The following is a 21,183-nucleotide window of genomic DNA, read 5'->3' as shown; positions in this document are numbered from 1 at the left end:
ATAGACAAAAAGCAGCCAGATGGATGCTGCCAACCAATCAGTAACGCAACACACACACACACACACACACACACACACACACACACACACACACACACACACCAAAATCATCTATGATTATCACTTTGAATTTTACATTCTGCAATAAGCTGATTGCTTCAACTTGCTTGCACAAGCACACATAAAACACACACATCATCTGAAAGTCAGTGTGTGCGTCGTCCTCGTTTGTCTGATTACATGAGCACCCTTTCATCCTGTGTCAGTACAACACAAATCTTTCTCATCTTTTTCTGTGTTGTGAGGGAGGAAGGTTTGGAGCTGCAGTCATCTCCTGTGTTGATTGGGCCTTGGGGAGGAAATGACTGCACCTCTTCACCTTCAGTCCCATTATACTCCTGCTAACTTAAGCTTCCCACAGCACAGTACTCCTGTTGTATCTGCTTTAAGGAATATAAAAATACAAAGCCCAAAATCCATTGGTGGGTTTGAACAGCATGTTCTCTTTTTAAAAAATTCTCAAAAATGACACCATTTATCAGAGCCAGTAACTGTTAAAACTAAAGAAATCTTAAGGTTTTCAGTTTTCCAAAGGTTTAACTAATCGTGTATAATTCTGTTGGGAATCTTAACTGAAGCTGAGGTGATAATCATATTTTATCATAATACCTGTTATTACTCTGCCAAGGAATGCGGTGGAGTTATGTATGCGTTTGTTTGTCCATCTGTTTGTCTGTCCATGTGCAGCATTACTCAAAAACAGACAAATGGATTTCATTGAAATTTTCAGGGAAGGTCAGAAATGACACAAGGACCAAGTGATTAGATTTTGGCAGTGATGCAGCTTATAGTCTGGATCCATGGTTTGTTAAAGATTTCTGTTTCATTGCGAGGTAGCGGCACAGCGTCACTGTAACTATGACTAGAAGTTAACACTACGTCAGCTGCCTGCTGACGATCACATGATTGCGATCCTCCTACAAATCCACTGCTGTGCATCACAAACTGTTTAAAGATTGCATCTGTCGGAAATCAAACAATGACTGAGCAGCTTTGGCGGAGTACTGCACCCTCTGCGAGCTTCTCTTGTTCTACATGTTTCATTTGAAAATTGACAAAAATTAAATAATATGTTCAAACCAGATTCTGTAAAAAAAGTAAAGTCTGTGCTTCTCATCTCAACCAAGACACCATAAGTGACTCAGCTGTGACCAACAGTCATGTGACAAAGATTCAGAATACTTTTTGGCTGAACTGCAGGCAGTGTGTACACAAAGCAGACAGGGGACACGTACCAAAACAAATTTAAAATTTGTCGAAAATATCTATAGTATGTAGAGTCACCATTTTTTTCCCTAGTAATGGTGACATCTGGGCATTTGGTCTACAGTCTAGTTTTATTTAGTTATTGTACAATAAATATTTTTAATGATAAATGGGATTTTACCTTTGTTGTACTGCACAAATGGCATTTTTGAGTTGTCTCTCTGTCTACTCATGATTGCTCTGTTTCCATAAAGGGTCAGGACTTTATATTGCAGTAATAAATGAGCCAAAGTGACGGGGGTAAAAAAAAATGCCAGAAACTGCTTTGCATTCAGAAGGATAAGGAACACATAAAAATAGACTGTTGTATTACATCTTTTGAATGTGTGCTTGAACCTTTCCTGTGCATCTGTTTGGGCAATTTGTATGATAAATGAGTGTGCAACTATTAGTTGTGATCCTACATGGGCACACTTGCATTGCATTTTGCTGGCAAATGAAGTTTTCCTCTGACATCTTTAGACTCCTAATCAAATGTTTACCCAAGTTTGATTTGTTGACAGTGTTATGAGACAGATTTTTATCATTTTTCTGATCTATAAATCACTTTGCCCTTTGTCCCGGTAGTCATTTGCTTGATGAGAACCCTGCAGGTTCCAAACATTGCTTGTTCTGTCTTTGAAAAAATGGGTGATCGACACTGTATTCCACTGTGCAGATACTGGCTGCCTTTTTTAATCCTAATAGCAATAAACAACTAAAGAACATAATCAGAGAGAAGAGACTTTTAAACTGAGATGCCCTAGTTTTCAGACACTACATGTCAGGAGTTAGAACTCCAGAGTAAATGCCGCTAACGTGATGAACTGCAGCGATTTTTATTATAAAATTGACAAAATTTTAATGCAACTGAAAATCAGCACAAACAAAGCTTCAGTCTAAATAAATCGGCCTTCAACAACGTGCATACAGTGATTTGAAGTGGAATTCTAAGATTCTGCACCTTAATACCGCTACAGATTCTCAGCCTCCCCTTTCCTCTCTGCCCTCCTCCTCTGTATGTGTGTTTTAGTAATGGCTGCCTTCAGGGACCAGTGAAGGCATGTTCATTACTGACTATAGACGCACACGCTCATGTGTAGACACACACACACACACACACACACACACACACACACACACACACACACACACACACACACACACACACACACACACACACACCAAGAGATAAACAATTTAAATGTAAATGTCAGTGGGAAAGACAATAAGTCCAGACAGAATACTAATGAGTATAACAGCTCACTGTGGGTGAGAGAGAGAAAGCAGGATGAAAAAGAAAAAAACAACAATAAAGAAGCGACAGAAGATGCAGATCATTTGTCTCGGTACACCCAACATATATATGCTCTGAAATGTAAACACCTTCCTTAGATAATAACTGATATTGCCATAGACTGCAAACACACACCACCTGCACAGTAGTTTCTGGAGGCTCAATCAATCTGTACCATTAAATATAGACTTGTCATTGGTGGTTGCACTGATTTAATCACAGATAATCAAGAAATTACTTCCGTTATTTGAGCAACAAACCAGCTCTACAGCTTTTATACTTTCCTGTATATTACTTGATGTTTGGTCGTTGCTGTGCAAAAGGACTGTCATGCATATACCGAACATTCCCACAGAATCGGTGCAGCAAGACCATTCAATTTTTGATTTGTTCTGCACTGACAAGTCAGTTGCACACTCCCATTTGAACTGCTTTTTGCACACGTTTTCACATTTCCTGTGCAGGGTTGGGTTATTTGGCCTGTACAATGTTACGGACATGGTGCCGCACATGAAAACTGTAATTTTCCCTGATTCTATTTATGGCCTGTCTATAAATCTTACTGGGCTTTTATATTAAACATGCCAGACCGACACTGCACAGACAAAGATCAGCTTTTGTAATTGAGAATCCAATTGTGCTCGTCTGAGCAGCTGCATGACCAAACCTCCGCAGTTTTTTTTTTTTTTTTTAATCATGTCGGAAAATTTGATTAATAATAAAGTCAAAATATGTATGTGTGCTCGCATTCAGAGAGCAGATGTAAATAGGGTCATTGTTTGAGCAACAGTCAAGACCAACCAGAGTCACGAAAGGCCAGTTCATGATTTCTAGTGTCTAGCAGACTAACACACTAGTACATACTGTATATGCATGCATGTTCCACACGAGCACACTAGGAAACATGATGACAGCCTCCAACGTTAAAAGTCAAAAGGTGAAATCTGTGTGCACAACCCCTGAAAAAGACAAGAGTTAAGAGGGTGGAATACAGTACAAACATTACGTGTCTGGTATATTTGCCTCATTATAATCCTTTATTAATGCTCTAAAAACTCATCACTCACCTCCTTGTATCGAAGTTACATATTTAGAACTAGGAAGGTTTGGAGCTGCAGTCATCTCCTGCGTTGATTGGGTCTTGGAGAGGAAATGACTGCACCTCTTCACCTTCAGTCCCATTATACTCCTGCTAACTTAAGCTTCCCACAGCATTGTGTATAATTCTGTCGGGAAACTTAACTAAATCTGAGCTGATAATCTTATTTTGTCATTAAACCCTTTATTACTCCACGCGGTGGAGTTATGTGACAATCGGCGTTGGTCTGTCCGTCTGTTCGTCTGTCCATTCGCAACATTACTCAAAAGCGGATGAAATTGGATGAAATTTTCAGGGACGGTCAGAAATGACACAAGGACCACTTGACTAGATTTTGGCAGTGATGCAGCTTATGGTCTTGATCCACGGTTTGTTAAAGATTTCTGTATTATTGCCAGATAGCGGCACAGCGTCACTGTAACTATGACTACAAGTGAACACTACGTCAGCTGTCTGCTGATGATCACATGATTGTGATCCTACTACAAATCGACTTATCGGGACTTATCCGTCGGAAATGATTCAAGGAACAATTAATTAAATTGTGGGGGTGTTTCCAAGTCCCATCAATTCCCGCTGCCCTCTGCATATTTAGGTCACGCAATTCCGTATCCGTACATTACATACATTACTTACACATGCATAATATTACTCAAAAACGGACTAACAGGTTTGGATGAGATTTTCAGGGAAGGTCAGAAATGACACAATGACCAAGTGATTAGATTTTGGCAGTGATGTGGCTTATAGTCTGGATCCATGGATTTGTTAAAGATTTCTGTATCATTGCATGATAGCACTGTAACTATGACTACACGTGAACACCACATCATCTGCCTGCTGACGATCATGTGATTGCGATCCTACTACAAATTGATCACTGTGGACCATGAATTCTTTAAATATTTCATTTGTCGGAAATCGACTGAGCAGCATTGGCGGAGTACTTGTTCTACAAAAGAAATAAGAATTTGAGAAGGGGGCAAATATTTTTCCACTGCCTGTAGCCAAGGCGCTATGAAGCTGCAGCCAGTTCTGAAGAAGAAGATTGATACAGAAAGCCCCACCCTGGATTATTTCTTTACGTTTGTTACGAATGAAACTTCTGAAATTCTGAATCCATGTTTTTGGCATTGGTACACTGCAGTTTCAAGGTGGAAATACTCAGCCATGGCGCTGGCTGCTTTTTTTGCTCGTGATGTGTCTTCCAGCATATAAAATTACCAGATGAAAATGTGAAAAAAAGTGAAAACTGTGTTAACAAGGTAAACTGGATTTTCACCAGAGGAGGCCTTTAATGTAGCAAGATCCTATACTGTCATCCCACCTATAATCATGACAAATTGTCAGGTGATTGCTGTAGTAGGTGGACATTTTGCCCTTTGTTTGAGCAATTTCATTTCTGATGTGAAAACCCTGTAAGACTCGCATATGCTGCTTCCACTTTCAAGCTTACTCTGACTAAAGCAGCAGTAAATACATAAAGCCTAAAAATAGTGAAGCATGCAGGGCGAAGAGAAATGACAATTTCTCCAACACGAGGAAGAAAGAGGCAGAAATCTTTTCAAAAACACTCATTAATATTCCACATTAATCTTTTCCTCGACACACAGTGTATACAGATGGTGTCATTTTTCTGGAGAGTAATTATTTCATGCAGCACTCCCCAAATGCCTGATCTTGCAGTGGACTTTATCTTGCTGGGAGTGATAACAACGCTTCTTGTTGATTAATTGAATTTAGATTTTTGTGTGAGGTTGCAACAGTGTGTGTGTGTGTGTCTGTGTGTGCATGCGTGCGTGCGTTTGTGTGTGTGTGTGTGTGTGTGTGTGTGTGCGAGATGATGGGTTTATTGTATTTTTCCAGCATTGCTTAACCTTGAATTAGCGCATGTAGCAATGCTGAGGATCTCAAACTGCACAAAATATCACACCACACGGCTGACGTTGCTGTTTTCATTTGACTACAAGAAAATAGACTGCAGATTGTTTCCTGCTCCATTCCTTGTTTATTAGACAGTTTGTGCGGACAGTTTGACTAATGTTCTATTCGGCGGTAAAGAGCAGCGAGAGAGGTTAGAAAGCACTTCAGGACACTTCACATCAAACAGTGAGCCACTTCATTTTAGCTACACTGTGTGTGTGTGTGTGTGTGTGGCTAACCAGCTTGCCTCTCAGTCTCTTCCTGCAGCTTCCTAAATCCTGTCACAATAATAAGCCTGATCACAGAACAGGCCTTTATCCACGGTGACATCTGTGGCACACACACACTCTCCATTAGTGCTGCTCTATTTCAGCTCAGGCCCATGTGTGTCTGCGTGTGTGTGTGTGTGTGTGTGTGTGTGTGTGTGTGTGTGTGTGTGTGTGTGTGTGTGTGTGTGCGTGTGTGAAGGCAGGCAGAATCACTACACAGTCAGCCAATCAGCACTTGGTACACTCTGGTTTATCTTCATGGCCTTTTCATCACGCCCTTCATCTCTTTTTAATTTTCTGTAGTGAAGCCACAGATAACCAGACAGAATCAGATCGAATATACCAGATAAACGTAAAATAAACAGGTCAGCTCTGAGTTTTATTGTTGTGTGATGATTGGATTTTGACTCTATAGATCAACCTTTACACACTGGGTAAATTATTCTGAACAGAAAAATGTGTTTCACTCCATTTCTGCGTATCCAAGATAAACCAGTGTCTTACGTCATCCTGCACACAGAGCTGACTGAACAAAGTGCTGAGTCAGCCTCCTGCGTCACTGTCTAAGATTTTCAAGCTGTTTGATCCTTTTTTTTTTCAGTCGTGTTTTCCTTTCATCATTCACCAGCAGCATAATAAAAAATATTACGGCTACAGCAAGACAGAACCCAATTTAATTATAAGGAATCCAACTTTCTTCTTGTCAGCAGAGGGTTCACATGAAATGAGAGGAGCGATGACATGCAAAAAAAATGCTCCTGGCCAGACTCAGAGCAGGGAGGTACGTGGTCAGCGTCTTAAACCTCAAAACCACCTCCAGCCCTTTTCAGTGAATCTACTAGTCAAGTCCAGCAGAAAACGGTCAGAAAGGTTCATCATAAAGTTTCAAGAAGATATAAAGAACCCATCAACTCTGAAGCCAGCAAGTGCTTCTTATGCAGAAAAACAAAAGATCATTTGATTAATTTCTGTTGATTAAGTCAGGCTGAGTGATAAAGCTGAAAAGTTCATCATGACAAAATGTTTAATTTCAGTTGATATCAACAATTATTAACTAATTTACATCGTTTTATTAATGACTAAGGTTTATACTGAGTGATGTTATGAGAGTTGATTTGGGGTTCGTACATGCAACTGATCTTTGTATTTTTCTACCGTGGTGGTTTGCATTTAATATCGATCCATTATCTATACACTGTTTAATCCTCACTAGGGTCGCGGGGAGACTGAAGTCTATCCCAGCTGATTTAGGATGAAGGCAGTTGACACCCTGGACCCTCAAAATCTATCACAGGGCTACATATAGAGACAAACAATCACACTCACATTCACACCTACAGACAATTTAGAGTTACCAATTAACCTCAGCATGTTTTTGGACTGTGGAGGAAGCCAGAGAACCCGGAGAAAACCCACACATGCACAGGGAGAACATGCAAACTCCATGCAGAAAGATCCCAGGAAGGCCAGGATGTGAACCTGGGATCTTCTAGCTGCAAGGCGAAAGTGCTAACCAGCGAGCCACTGTGCGGCCCTGCATGTAATATATTTAAGTGAAACTATGAAACACTGTATCAAACAATTTTCTAATTGCTGTTGATTAAGTGTTTATCACTAGTACATATCACTATTGTTTTGTCACACAAGCTTAAAACAAAGCAATGGACTAAGAGAAATTTTGACCTCTTGATGGCACTAGATGAAAAGACAGAGGAACACTAAGGTTATTTGACACTGCCAACTCATGTTTGCACCAAAGTCAATGGTAATCCATCCAACTGTGTACTTCATAGTGGCACTAGAGAAAATATCAGGGGATTAGCATTAAGATTATCCTGTGTGAAGCACAAATGCCTGTATAGAGTTTTAAGACAAACAATCAGATTATTAGCAAAGAGTTTTCATTTGGAACTAGAGTAGTGGACTGACTCCAACCATCATTGCTAGCATGACTACGAATATAGATTTGATTCACATTATGGTGCAGACATGACCAGGGGTTTTCTGCGTAAAAATTGAACATAACCAAAAAAAAAATTACATCTTTTTTTAAAACCAGTTTTCTTAATTAGGGTTTTATTTACTTAAGCTTTATAGACATTTTTGTTTACCAAATGGTCTATAACAACACAAAATAGAGCAGAGAGTTCAGTAAAATAACACAACCAAGACTCAGTGACATTACTGTATGTGCTGATCATGCTTGAGGTCCTATACAGTCATTCTGAGCCAAGACAAACCCTGACGACGTGTAAGCACAATCAATACCAGCAGAATGTAACTAAATATTAGCAGTGGTTCTCCCTCACCCTCTGTACTGAATATTAGAAGTCCACGGACTGGACCTGGTCCTCAGTGTGCTGCCCTGACCAGGAGAGGAGCTACAACCTGGGCCCAACAACCCCTTCTTATCCCCCCTGGAGCTCCAGACCTGACAGTGATAAATGAAGCACTGCAGCTAATGTCTGGCTGGGGGAGATTGGAGAGACACACACACACACACACACACACACACACACACACACACACACACACACACACACACACACACACACACACACACACACACACACACACACACACAGAAAAGATTGCCTCAACTGCACTGCAATTAAATCTACAAAGTAACCTCCCCCCACCCTCTTCTCCGCCTGTGTCTCTCTCTCTGATTGCCTTGTTTCTTCATCTTCCTCCTGCTCCCCCTTTCTTATCAACCTCCCTGAGCATCTCCCTCCTCCACTCTCTGTGCCTCTCTCTCCATTTATTTCTCCCTGCTACAGTATTTCTCCCTCACTCTCTATCTGAGCCTCTCAATCAGCTGCTCTGATTGCCATCGTCATTTTTATTACTGCCCATCATTACAACCATCAGTGTTATCCTTATTGTTTTGCTGCTGGCTGCCTCCTCTGCTTGCCTTTGAACATACAGGACACCTCAAGGAGGCTATATACGTACTGATGTTTTAGTTTTCATTCAAAAAGTTAAGTGCTTGTTTGGAAAACTAACTGTTGTAAGGGACTTTAAACATTGTTGTTCAGCAGATGCTTGCTTATTTAAATGCAGTGAACAAAATGTTAAGTTTAGAGGGCACGGTGACATTGATTAGTAGAGACAAGCTTGCCAAAGAATAATACATATCTTTAACTGTTATGTATCAAAATGAATCAAATAAAGTCAATATTATTAAAATATGTATGAAAATATATTCCTCTGACAATAAATGCAGGTTTCTATATGAAAGTTTCTATATAGTGTTTCTGGTTTACTGGTAACAAAGTGCATATTCTATATACAGTAAAATATATATTTTTTGACAAGAGTTTACAAAGAATGAGGTTTGACAGAAGGATGACATGTAACAAAACACAAGCCACTAATCTTAACCTCTTGAACCAGCAGGACACACTTTTTTAAAAAATCACTTAGCCTTTTATGAATGTTTTCTATCAAATCAATAAATGTCTGAGTGAGAAAATCGTCAAAAATATCCAGTTGAAGAATCACATCTTTAAATTGTCGAATCCAAAGCAACAAATTCCCAAATCTGAGACAATACAACAACTGACAAACCTCCCTGCACAAATAAAAACCATGAAGAAGTTCCAGAAGAAGCTGGTAAGCAGATCTTGAATTAAGAGCACATTGTCAAAATCTGCTCACACACATTACAGCATAGCAAAGCTTAAGCAATCCTAAACTTGACTTGATGTTTGTTCATTGCAGAAAAGCTGAGTGTATATAGCCAATGCTACACAGAATGATACTACATCATCACCTGCAGTACACGTTTTACACTGTAAGGTATGTTTCCCGTTTGGTTCTCCGTTTCCTCATCTTGTCTGAAACTTTGAAACACTTGATTGACAGCTGTGAGTGTAGTAAGAGTGGTGGTGGGGGTTTATAAGCCTCTGCAGGGTGTGTGTGTGTGTGTGTGTGTGTGTGTGTGTGTGTGTGTGTGTGTGTGTGTGTGTGTGTGTGTGTGTGTGTGTGTGTGTGTGTGTGTGTGTGTGTGTGTGTGTGCGTGCTCCCCTGAGGGTTCGACCTGATCGATCGCTCTCAGCCATTAGCCATGAGACAGCATGCAGTGCAGGGAAACAGACTTGATGCACTTTGCACTTAAAAGACGGAGAACTGATTAGACCTTTCAGACTTCTATATGTTGTAGTAATGGCTTTGTGCATTCACACACGCTGGAAGTGGACACTATGGAAAATGTTGACTAAATGTTGGCTATGTAGAGCTGTGATGCAAGATCAGGCAGTAATTTATGTTTAATATATAAGGCCTGAGATTGTTTACTGTAAACCGCACGGCTTTTTACCAACATTAATACATTCATGACATCTTGAACAGTGTGCCATCGTTGCAATAAACACACAGAGTTCCCTTGTAAGAAACAAAAGTTCCCCATGTTAATTACTGTGTTAGAGTTGGATTATGTTCATTTTGTCATATCTTACTTTAGAACAGCGTTACTTTTTACTCGATAACTCAATAAGGAAAAGATGTTTTTTTACTTGACTGACATGTTTCAACAGCTGAAGATATCTCTACATTATTACGGTTTGTTGCCAAATCCACCTATTTTCAGTTCAAAGGCAAAATATACAGACAGAAAGAAGGTTTTGCAATGGGAGACCCACTATCGGCAATAATGAGCAACTTTTTCATGGAGGACTTGGAAACTTAAGTCATCCACACACTGCAGACCCACACTCTGGGAAAGGTACGTTGATGACATCCTGGAAATAATAAAATCTGGACAGACACAAGAACTCACAGATCATCTGAACAACATGGACGACACTGGCAACGTGCAATTCACACATGAAGAAGAAATAAACCGGACCATATCATTTTTGGACATGATCATTCATTGCTGACAAGACGGCAGCATAAAAATCACAGTCTACAGGAAACCCACATGCACGGACCAGTACCTCCTCTGGACATCAGGACACCCCACAGCACACAAACTTGCAGTTGTCAGGACACTGTATGAACAGACCAGCATCATAACAGAAGATAAAGACAGACAGGAGAAGGACAAGCACATCAAGAACGCACTCACACTGTCAATATCCAAAATGGGTCATTAACAACAGAAAACAACAAGTCAAGAAAAATAAAACACACGCAAATACCGGACAGTAAGAACAGCAATATAATCACCATTACATATATTCGAGAGATATAACGGAAACTCTACAATGAATAATGAAAAAATACAACATCAACACAGCAGTAAAACCGCATACAAAACTCCAACAGCTACTAGTTCACTCCAAAGATAAAATAGAATCCGACAATATATGTAACATCATATATGAAATTCCCTGCAAATCATGCGAGAAAACATACATTGGCGAAACAGGAAGATCATTCAACACAAGAAAAAAGGAACACCACAGAGAATGTGTAAAAGAAACAGTTGGGCAACTCACAAGAACACAAAAAGACAAAGCTGAACAAGAAAGCTCAAAATCCAGCCATCAGGGACCACTGCAAAAGAAATAACCACATCATGGACTGGGACAAGGGGAGGATCATAACATCGGATGCTAACAAATACAAGCGGTGGCTTAAGGAGGCCATAGAGATCATGTCGGCAAGATAAGAACCATCTTTTCCGTACTCAGTTGTCGGCTAAAAAGTAACGCTATTCAAAGATGTTTAATCTTATGTTGAGTAGGGTTGTAGTCCGAGCTTTGACGTGGCTGTGTTTACTGATGAAGAACTGTTGCTGTTTATTGTACATGGAGTAGCGTTGGCTAAAAAAAATGCAAAAAACAGAGATTACAACAACAATTTTTCATAAAGTAGGCCAATCATAGAAAATGAAGAAAGGAAAAAGACAGAATTAGACAAAAGTGCACTACAGCTGTCACTGCTGACAACCAATTCTGAAGGCTGATACAAACGTTTTGGGTTTTATCAGCCTCATTTTCATGCCGATTCTAATGTATCTTTGAAGCTGTCATGAATCTCATTAATCTTTTAGTTGTGCTTTTCATGACAGGGAAATCGAAAAAGCTGTACAGGCTAATTCAGAAACAGAAATTGGAGTTCTGTGTCTGTTGACCTGATGATGAAGTCCAATATTCACTCTTGTTTTAGCTCTGTTCTGCTCATTCCCGAGTTAAATATCTTGCTCTTTAGCTGCTAAATGTTGCTGCTTTCTTCACCATCTAATTGCTAACTTTCCCCTGTGCTGGGCATTTAGCATGCAGTGGAATTATTCTGGCTTTTTCTCTGAAACCAGCTGCCTGCAACTAATGGAAACAAGGATAATGAGAGCACTGAGACTGAGCAGTACAGTAAATGTGTTGTAAAACCACAACAATGAACTAAAAGAGGCTTAAGAGCTCCATTGAGTTGCAGAGTAGATGATTCTCTGTGGGTATGAGCAACACTTTTCATATTACAGGCTGTAACTTGATTCAGTGTTCTTATAGAGTAAATACTGAATTGTGGAGTAGCACATGTATGATGTCACATTAATCTGTGTTTGCCCCAAAATCTTTTCCTATTCATGGCAGAAAAGTGACACAGTAAACATGTATGTGATTGACCGGTCACCATTATGAACTGTAAGGTAACCATAGCAACAGTACTTCTGCTTGGTTGCCAGTTATCAAAAAACTCTGATAAGTGGAACAGACCTCACCGTGAGTTAGACCGATTATCAATCAATGCTAAAAAAAATAGATCACTGTTGATGAATTTAAAATTAGCTGTTATTTTTGCAAGTTATAAATAACAAGTTAGCAGGGCTCCAGACTAACTTTTTATCCTAGGAGCACAGTGGCCCCAACTTAACAATTTAGCAGCGCAAGCAGAAAACTTAGGGGTGCACACCGAAATCAACTTGCAAAGTAAATATTCACATTTCCTCTCATTTTCACTGTATTACTGATTAATACTTGAACAATAAATGCAGAAACTATATTGTTTTCAATTCACATTTTATTGTGCAGCAGTTGACACAACATAATAAACCGCTTACAAACCGGATCACAGATGGAAACACACAGCATGTTGCATGCTGGTCCAGTTACGCAGCTCATTTGCATAAAGTAGACTGGACTTATACTTTATGCAAATTCGATGCGGCGTGCGGAGATTCCACGCATCGTGAACCTGTCCTCAAACATCTAAACTAGCCGTCGATGAACTAAAACGAGGATGGATTCAGCTACTGCACAGCCTATTTCTCAAATGCTTTCAGAAATACTTCTCGCTGAAGTAATGCTGAACATCTGAGTGACATTTAACCTCTTAGTCTCTGTCTCTGTCTTGTTTCTCTTTCCCTCTTTTCATCTCGTTCTATAGGTCTCCCTTATCATCAGGTCTGCCTCTCAAATTCACCCCTAAATGTCTGTCATTTTTGCTGTCAAGGTTATCAGGCCAGTCACTGTGTAAACAATAAAGACCTCTGCAGCTGAAATCAAACACAAAAACACATTTGCTCATTTACTGGAATCCTACTGTGTTGTTGTGGTAACAGTTGTGACAAAAGTGGATGATGGAGGAGTGCCAGCCTCCACCTGATAACGCTGCAGTCACTTAGCATGAGCAAGAGATGTGATGGACATGCTGATACAGGTATACAAGAGAGGCTTCACCTGGATTCTCCACATCAGATAACCACTGAAAATGCTCTGACTCTTATCTTGTCACTCAAGTGTTTGGTAGAGTGGGACCATGTGCATCAGGCCAAAACTGATCTCTTATTAAAAGAAATATTATGACCTAATTACCGCCATCCCTTTTAGACATGATTCATATGAAATACTTCAAATGACTAGTTTTTGTAGAAAAGAACAATGTTAAATGCTGCAACTGAACTCCTTAACTTCATAGGATTCTAATACATTTTGAGGAGAATTCACACAAATTTGGCAACAATATAAATATACTATCGTTCAAAAGTTTGGGGTCACCAGAAATGTCCTTATTTTTGAAAGAAAAGCAGTTTTTTTTCAGTGAAGATAACATTAAATTAATCAAAAATACACTCTAGACATTGTTAATGTAGTAAATGACATAGGGGCACAGAGGAACATTTCCAGCAACCATCACTCCTGTGTTCTAATGCTACATTGTGTTAGCTAATGGTGTTGAAAGGCTAATTGATGATTAGAAAATCCTTGTGCAATTATGTTAGCACATGAATAAAAGTGTGAGTTTTCATGGAAAACATGAAATTGTCTGGGTGACTCCAAAGTTTTGAATGGTAGTGTATATTGCTCATACTTGTTGCATAGTTTTAGCTATAAAGGTGCTGACAGCTTGTCAATTAGTACCACAGAGTAGGGCTGAAACTATTCTTATTCCTATTTTTATACCATTGTTAAAAGGAGTTGGCTGCCATTTTTGGAAATATGCTTATTCACCTTCTATTTAGTTAAATGGCTACTCTTACCTGTTGTGTGAAGTTATTTTGCACAAATATGAAATGCACAGTGAAGCCGCTAACTTGGTGGCCTCTTGCAATGTTCAATGGTTGTTGGACGTCCTCAAGTCTGACCCTTGACTTACCATAAAACTACAACTCTTCTTTTTCAATTCAAATCTTTTATATAATGAACAAATTAAATATGAAGTGTAAATAAGCTAGTAGATGCAAATTTCAAATCAGTCAACAATGCAAATGCAAATCAGATAACATTTGCATTAACCTGTCACATTGGCAAACAAGGCTAGCCAGGCTAACTGTTTTCCCCTTTGCTTCCAGTCTCTGCACTAAGCTAACAGATTTAGCACACAGATATGAGGATGGCATCAATTCTATCGCTTGACAAAAGAAGAAGTTTTGCCAAAATGTTATTATAAAATGTGAACTCATCACAAATGATGGGACAAAACCAAAAGGTTTTAGATTTCGAATATTGTTGAATATCAACAAATTTGCAGAAACTGTACCAGGAAATGTTTCAGTATATCTATTTACAGGAACAGCTTTGTTTCCACTGCAGCGTAGGATCGGACAGCACTGACTGCAACATTAACTCTAGTGTACCAAACCAACAACTAATAGTAGTTACTAACTGTAGTTCTAGGAAATACAACAGTGGAGGTTTGTTCTATTAGCCTCTACGGTGAATTTTATGTTGCTGATGGCAATGCCAGAGAGAAGACTGCTGCTTGATAAGGACATCTAGAGGACTGAATATATGGCACTTTCTGTCTTCTCAGAGTTCAACCAACCACAGCAATCTTTCAGAGTTGCTTAAAAGTACCAACTCTGGGTTACTTCTTTTTTCTCCCCCTGGAAAAGGTTCAACGGGGATGTTTTTCCAGTCAGAACATGCACTAAGGTTTGGGCCAACTTTAAATGACCATAGCAAAAAACAGCCTATTATCAGTGATTAACTATAGCGTCCTCATTACACTATTCATTGTTCATCATAGTCCACAGCTGCTGTCTCTTTTGCTCCACGGTGCAAAATCAAAACATGAACTGGAAACATTAATTAATGAAACAGACATGCAGTCACATCCAAGTACCTTTTCCAGCTAGAGGAAGTGCAGAAACTGTTGATTGTGATACAGATACAGCTGCTGTGAGCTGTTCAAAGGTTGAAAACAAAACAACTGGCTTTTTGGCTTCAACTGAGCAGCTGCTCTCAGCTCAATGTGTGGTGCCAAGAAACAACTTTTTTTTTTTTATATATACAAACGTAATATCTTCAAATCACAGTCTCATTTGCACAATATCACTCTAGACATTTTTGTTAGCCTCAAAGAAATCTCTGGAAATTTTTCCTGTCAAAATGATATGTTCTTCAACAGCAAGCTGCAAAATAATGATTTACACCCACAGGTACACCTGCTAATTAAAAGACTTTCACACACCAGCTGCTGGATGTCTGAAGACATCTGCATTAAGCTGTGATGTGGATGACATTAACTTCTTCATTAGGCTTTGGTTTTACTTTTTCCATCTGTGTCTGGAGACAGAGAGAGGCGAGGTTTACAAGGTGAAGTAAGATATTACAGTAATAATGATTAGGTAGCATCAGTAAGAAGTATTTCCCTGTTGACCTCTGGTCCCAAACATGAATTCTCCAGTAGTAATTGAGTTTTGCTCATATTAATGTTTCCAGGCAAATAGTATTGGGAAAAGGTAGTGTGTTTAAAAAGTGGATGAGCAGAAGACAAATAAATTGTAAGATGGATTCGACATTTTAACTGAATTTAAAGTTCCTCTCTGGTTATTGATTAAACCCCTGAAATCCTATATGTATTAAAGTTGCATATTTAGATAATTATTTATAAGATTTTCTGCGAAAATAAGCTCATGCTGCCTTAAAATTGCTTAAATGTAACTTTACACTGTTGCTGCGACAGTGCCAAAACTGCACTTCCTTAAATATCCACTTGAGGCAGCTCCAAAAGCGAGTCAATGCTCAAACACCCCTGTGTTAAAATACCAAACTTTACAGCAGGAAAAATATGTTTACAGCCTGGTACAAAAACAGTTTTGGTCTCTACATCTAATTGTTCCATTTAAGACAACTTTACAGAGGTTGTAGGATGTAGGTGTGCATGTTTAAGGATATGGCTGCTGTGAGTAACAGCAGGGTACCATCACAGCACAGTCAATGGCTCGGAGAAGTTTTTATAGTCACTTCAGCTCCACTCCTGCTCCACCTGTGTTCATTCCTGAATTAGCCAGGAGTTAGTAGGAGTCAAGTACTGCTAAGCTGCCGATGGCTGAGCCACCACACTGAGCTTCAAAACTGCTGTTCAGGAAACCGATGAGTGGCTTTACAGAGCAGCTCGAGCACTCCAGCTCACCCGTGACTCTGCTAAAACCACACTACACTACATAATGCAAGTTGTAACACTGGAGTAATTTAGCCCTACACGTACAGAAAGTCCCAGCCCATAAGCTGACTGAGTTAGTTACTTGGGTTTGTTACAGACATCTGAATCTGTGTTTCTGATTCTCATCAGTGCACTGCAGTGTCCACTCAAGGTGTGTCTTCTACCATATGAAAGCACCATATGGACATGATTACAAGAAAAATAGGTATTTAAGTAAACTGATCATCAACAGGACGTGATTAACTAATGGCAAAGAGGTGAATTCTAGACTATATGAGATTTGATATGATCCCATTTTTGATAAAGCACCAAACAGCCTCATAACCTACTGACCAAGATATAATATATATTAATGCAAACAATCTGTTCAGTGTTTCATTACTGACTTTTACACGGAAAACACCATCAAAAGCCACTTCGTTGCAGGTCATTGATGTTGAAGTTTGGGAATCTGAAGGTGAACAGATGAGCTGTTGAATTGTAATTTAGTCAGAAGAAAATTAATTGCACACTACAATGTTTTGATAATAGAATCTCTAGATCAGGATTTTATAAACATCAGGTTTGATACTTGCTTTTGTCAGTTATGATCATAAGCCAAACATCTTTGAAGACTGGCCTGTTGGTTGGATAAATCAGCCTATTAAATGAATCCACCTTGAATGAAGGGACTTGTTTTCAGTATTTCCTGGCAATTACAGTCAAAGAAATTTGTTGTTGAAAACATTTTTTCTTATACAAATGTGTATGTGTAACTTTTATTCCTACTTAAGGGTCCAAAATCCTGAGTATTTAGAGAGTTACATGATGGAGGCATTCTAACATAGAAAGTTATTGCGACATCTCATACATATCAAATAGACTGGTCATTTAAACCCATTATTTAGGATGCTACCGACCAACTGTAATTTACAATCAAGGGTCTCCAAAGCAGCCATGAAACAGATTATGAGGGGGGATTATACTACGATTTCCAAGGCCAAAAAGTAATTTTCAATCTCACCTATAATTCCATTTGTACAATTCTGAATCTAACATCCAAAGTTTCCTTTTCAGTATTAACCAGGGCGACTGTAGAGATCTGAAGAGCTCAAATATTTTTAGAATCCGCACTGGTCTTTTGTTAAGGCTTCTGGCCCTGCTTGGCCTGCTTTGTGTCCTCCAGTTCCATCAGATTAACAAACCACATACTTACATTTGATCTGCGTTTCAACTTGTACACCAACGTTTTGCAATTAAACATAAAAGTACTTGAATAATCCTGATGAATTGGTTAAAGACGTCTGAAAGCCCAACAAATACTCATACACAAACCTCTTGCTTGGCGCAGGGATGGCCTTCCTCTGGCTGCTAGTCCCTGAGTGTCTGAAGTCAAATGTCCGTCCTTGACATTGTTTGGCTCTCCACAAAAACAAAAATGCGATATGCACAACTTTGTTGCTTTTAAAATAACATGTCGAGCTATCAGATATTGCGATCACATTACACTTTGTCTCCGAAACCTGGTCGGCTCCAAAGCGGAATTTTGTTTGAAAAGAGAAAACGGCTTGTTTTGTTTTTGGATTTCCATAGACCTTACAGAAGCTGAGTTGCAGTCCGCTGGAAATACTTCTTCTCTCGTCTTTTCGGCAGAGCTTGTCCCCATCCTCCTCCACCACCACCACCATGCTTGGCCGTTTCTTGATTTCCTCTGGCGCTGCAGCCCTGAGCCAGACAGACAAAGAAGGAGAAGCCCTGCCAAGTCTCTCCACTGCAGGCATGGCTTTTTCCTTTCCACTCTGCTCCCTCGCTCTTTCTTCGTCTCTCTCGATTGTGGCAGTGTTCCCGAGAAGCTTTGGCGATGCTCCAGCATGTCTGCCACTCTGTCTGAACCTTCCCATCCATCCCTCCATCCCGATCGTCCTTTCGCTGTGGACCCCCGCCCTCCTAACCCCTCCACTCCCACATCCTCCTTCTCCAGTCCAACCCCCTCCAGTCCAGCCAAAATATTAAACACACTTTGGGTAAATCAATCCAAACTTAATCTAAGAATCATTTAAAATCACTCAAACATTTCATTGTGCACTACCCTCCTCTAACCATTTCTCTCTGTCGCTTTAACACTGAACTCAAATACCACTGAGTCAATATTCTCAACACTCCATTCACCAGACAACCTTTACACTTACTACTTATTACTAAAGGGCAATATAAAGGGCAGGGGGTGTGTATATTTCTGATGTGAGTGCGTGTGTAGATGTGTGTCTCGGGTCTTTTGTTCGATGCCAGTGCAGATCTATTCATCATGTGCCAAGACTCAGCACCCTCACTTGTAGTGAAGAGGGGGCAGGTTGGTGCCAACTGCCCCGACTGCCAACTTAGTGCTGCTGTCGGTCTGTTTATACACACAGAAAGCTCTCTATCTCGCAAACACACACGTATTCACACTTTTATTTGAGCTATTTACATGCTAGAGTGACAGTTACCTTCAAGTAGAAGTAACTTAATCAACAGATGTTTGGATTATTAAAAAAACCGTACTGACATTTATGAACTGAAGCCACTGATATCTGATGTTTTAAGCCAACATCCCTCCTCAGTATCCTCAAATTATGTCTGGGTAACAATTCAGTGTGATAAGTTTTGATGTTATATAAAATTTTGTAGTCTAAATTACTGAGTTGGAGCAGATCATACTTAAAACGTTTTTTGTTTTACAATCCTGAACACAGTTATGCTATAGAATATCACATTTTATCTTATTTTCTACAAATATAGCAAAGGTCCTGATGTTGATCATGTGATGTCATGTGGAAGCCTGCCTCAGAGGATTACTGTTAGCACCCGTTGCATGCATATAACTGTGCCAAACACTGCTTAAAGTGCAATAGGAACAGATTTGGAATTTATCCGTCATATTTTAGACACTCTTATAAGATTTCTGTGCAAAGGATCATGATTACTAGTTGCTTTGTACGTCTCACACGAAATGTATGTACACGTGTGCATAGCTGTTTGTAGATTCTTTGCTTTTCTCGACAGCAGTTTATCTGGTCTTCTTCACACAAGAAGGTCTATTGCTGGGGCCATCAAATAAGTGCAATGTCGCTGCACTTGGAAATGTTAGACACAAAAAACATTCCCTCTCTACCCTTCTCAGATGTCCATTTCAATAAATACTTGATGCCCAAGGAGGAAAAATGAATTAATATTTTACCACAGAGCAAAGATCCCCCCCCCAAAAAAAAAAAATTAAATAAATAAATAAATAAAATAAAATAAAACCAGACTAATTCTTGTAGAACCATTTTTTTGGTTATTTTTCTCATCAGATTTATCTTGTGACTCTGAAATGGAGCCCAACCCTCAGGTTGGAAACCATTTAACTGTAGTGGTTAAAACTATAGCACCATCTCAACAAGCTACAACAGTAAAATGTTGTATACACATTGATGCAGCAGTATTTACAATCTAATAATGGCCTGTACAACAATATATCAATCACAGAAGACATTTTTCTGCAGAACAGGGGGTGTACTTTTGTAAAATTTACGTATACTAATTCAGCACTTTTGCTTGAATTTTGAATCAAAGATTTTTACTTGTAATTAAGTATTCATACATTCATGTACTGGTACTAGTACTTCAGTGATGATGAAACAGAATAGTGCTTGTACCTCACGGTTGGGCTTAAATAGTAGATTCCACCACTGCCGGTAAACGGGCGTGCGCATGCGCAGAAAGTACTGGCTCCTGTATACAGATATCAGAAGCTAAAGGCTAAATGCTACGGTTTCTAAAGTTGTTTACGTCGTAATTACTGAAGCTGCGTATATCATAGATGGATAGCAGCGCGTCAAACATTAGGCGTACACAAACATAGTATAAAACCAGGCGACAAAAGGTCCATTTTGGATTGTGACATAATGCGAATGTGTCAAAGTTGTATCACACTGCTAACGAAGCTAGCCTGCTACAGTTAGCATAGCTCAGACTCACCGGAGACTTTGATGCTGTCAGTCCGACCGGGTAGCGCTTTCTCTGGAGTTGGCATCTGTGCCTTGGAGGCCATGTCACCCATCCTGCTATTGACAAAATGACGCCAAACCAGACGCAGCCTGGACGAGGAGACCATTGAACCCACAGCAGACCGACACACTCCGGCTGCACACTCACTGAGCTAGCCCAGTTAGCTAAGCTACATAACAGCGAGCTTACCTAACGTAAACACAGGACTTGTGTAACGGGACGGTGCCGCATGTTACACAACGCTAAACTAAATGACATGGCTAAAAATACAGTATATTTCCTTAAAACATGACATGACACATTTGTCAGTCCAGAGCAACGCTCAGTTTCTGCACACACAATAAATAACAAGCATCAATTATTTAGGTAAATTAGTAACTTTGTACGCTTTTATTTTTACTCTCAAATAATTAACTAACATCAGCTGTGCGCCGAATTCACCGGAAGAC

At 39.6% G+C, this 21,183-nt stretch overlaps 1 protein-coding gene across 2 annotated transcripts in view; it reads right to left on the bottom strand.

Annotated features, from left to right (window-relative positions):
• msraa (methionine sulfoxide reductase Aa) overlaps nucleotides 1-20,921 on the bottom strand; it is a 47,399-nt gene extending 26,478 nt beyond the window's left edge. The window contains exon 1 of one of the 2 annotated variants that reach the window (XM_023265532.3): nucleotides 20,705-20,921. In XM_023265532.3, coding sequence (XP_023121300.1) covers nucleotides 20,705-20,840 — 136 coding nt within the window. In that variant the 5' untranslated portion in view covers nucleotides 20,841-20,921. Of the gene's footprint in view, nucleotides 1-18,040; nucleotides 18,336-20,704 lie in introns of those variants that run through there. The other variant, XM_035946095.2, reaches the window with a different exon arrangement.
• Between the last annotated feature and the right edge of the window lie 262 nt (nucleotides 20,922-21,183).

This window comes from Amphiprion ocellaris, chromosome 12 (assembly GCF_022539595.1).
Source record: "Amphiprion ocellaris isolate individual 3 ecotype Okinawa chromosome 12, ASM2253959v1, whole genome shotgun sequence".
Taxonomy (NCBI): Eukaryota; Metazoa; Chordata; class Actinopteri; family Pomacentridae; genus Amphiprion; species Amphiprion ocellaris.
Note: the sequence above shows the minus strand (reverse complement) of the source record. Positions and strands in the feature narration are given on the sequence as shown.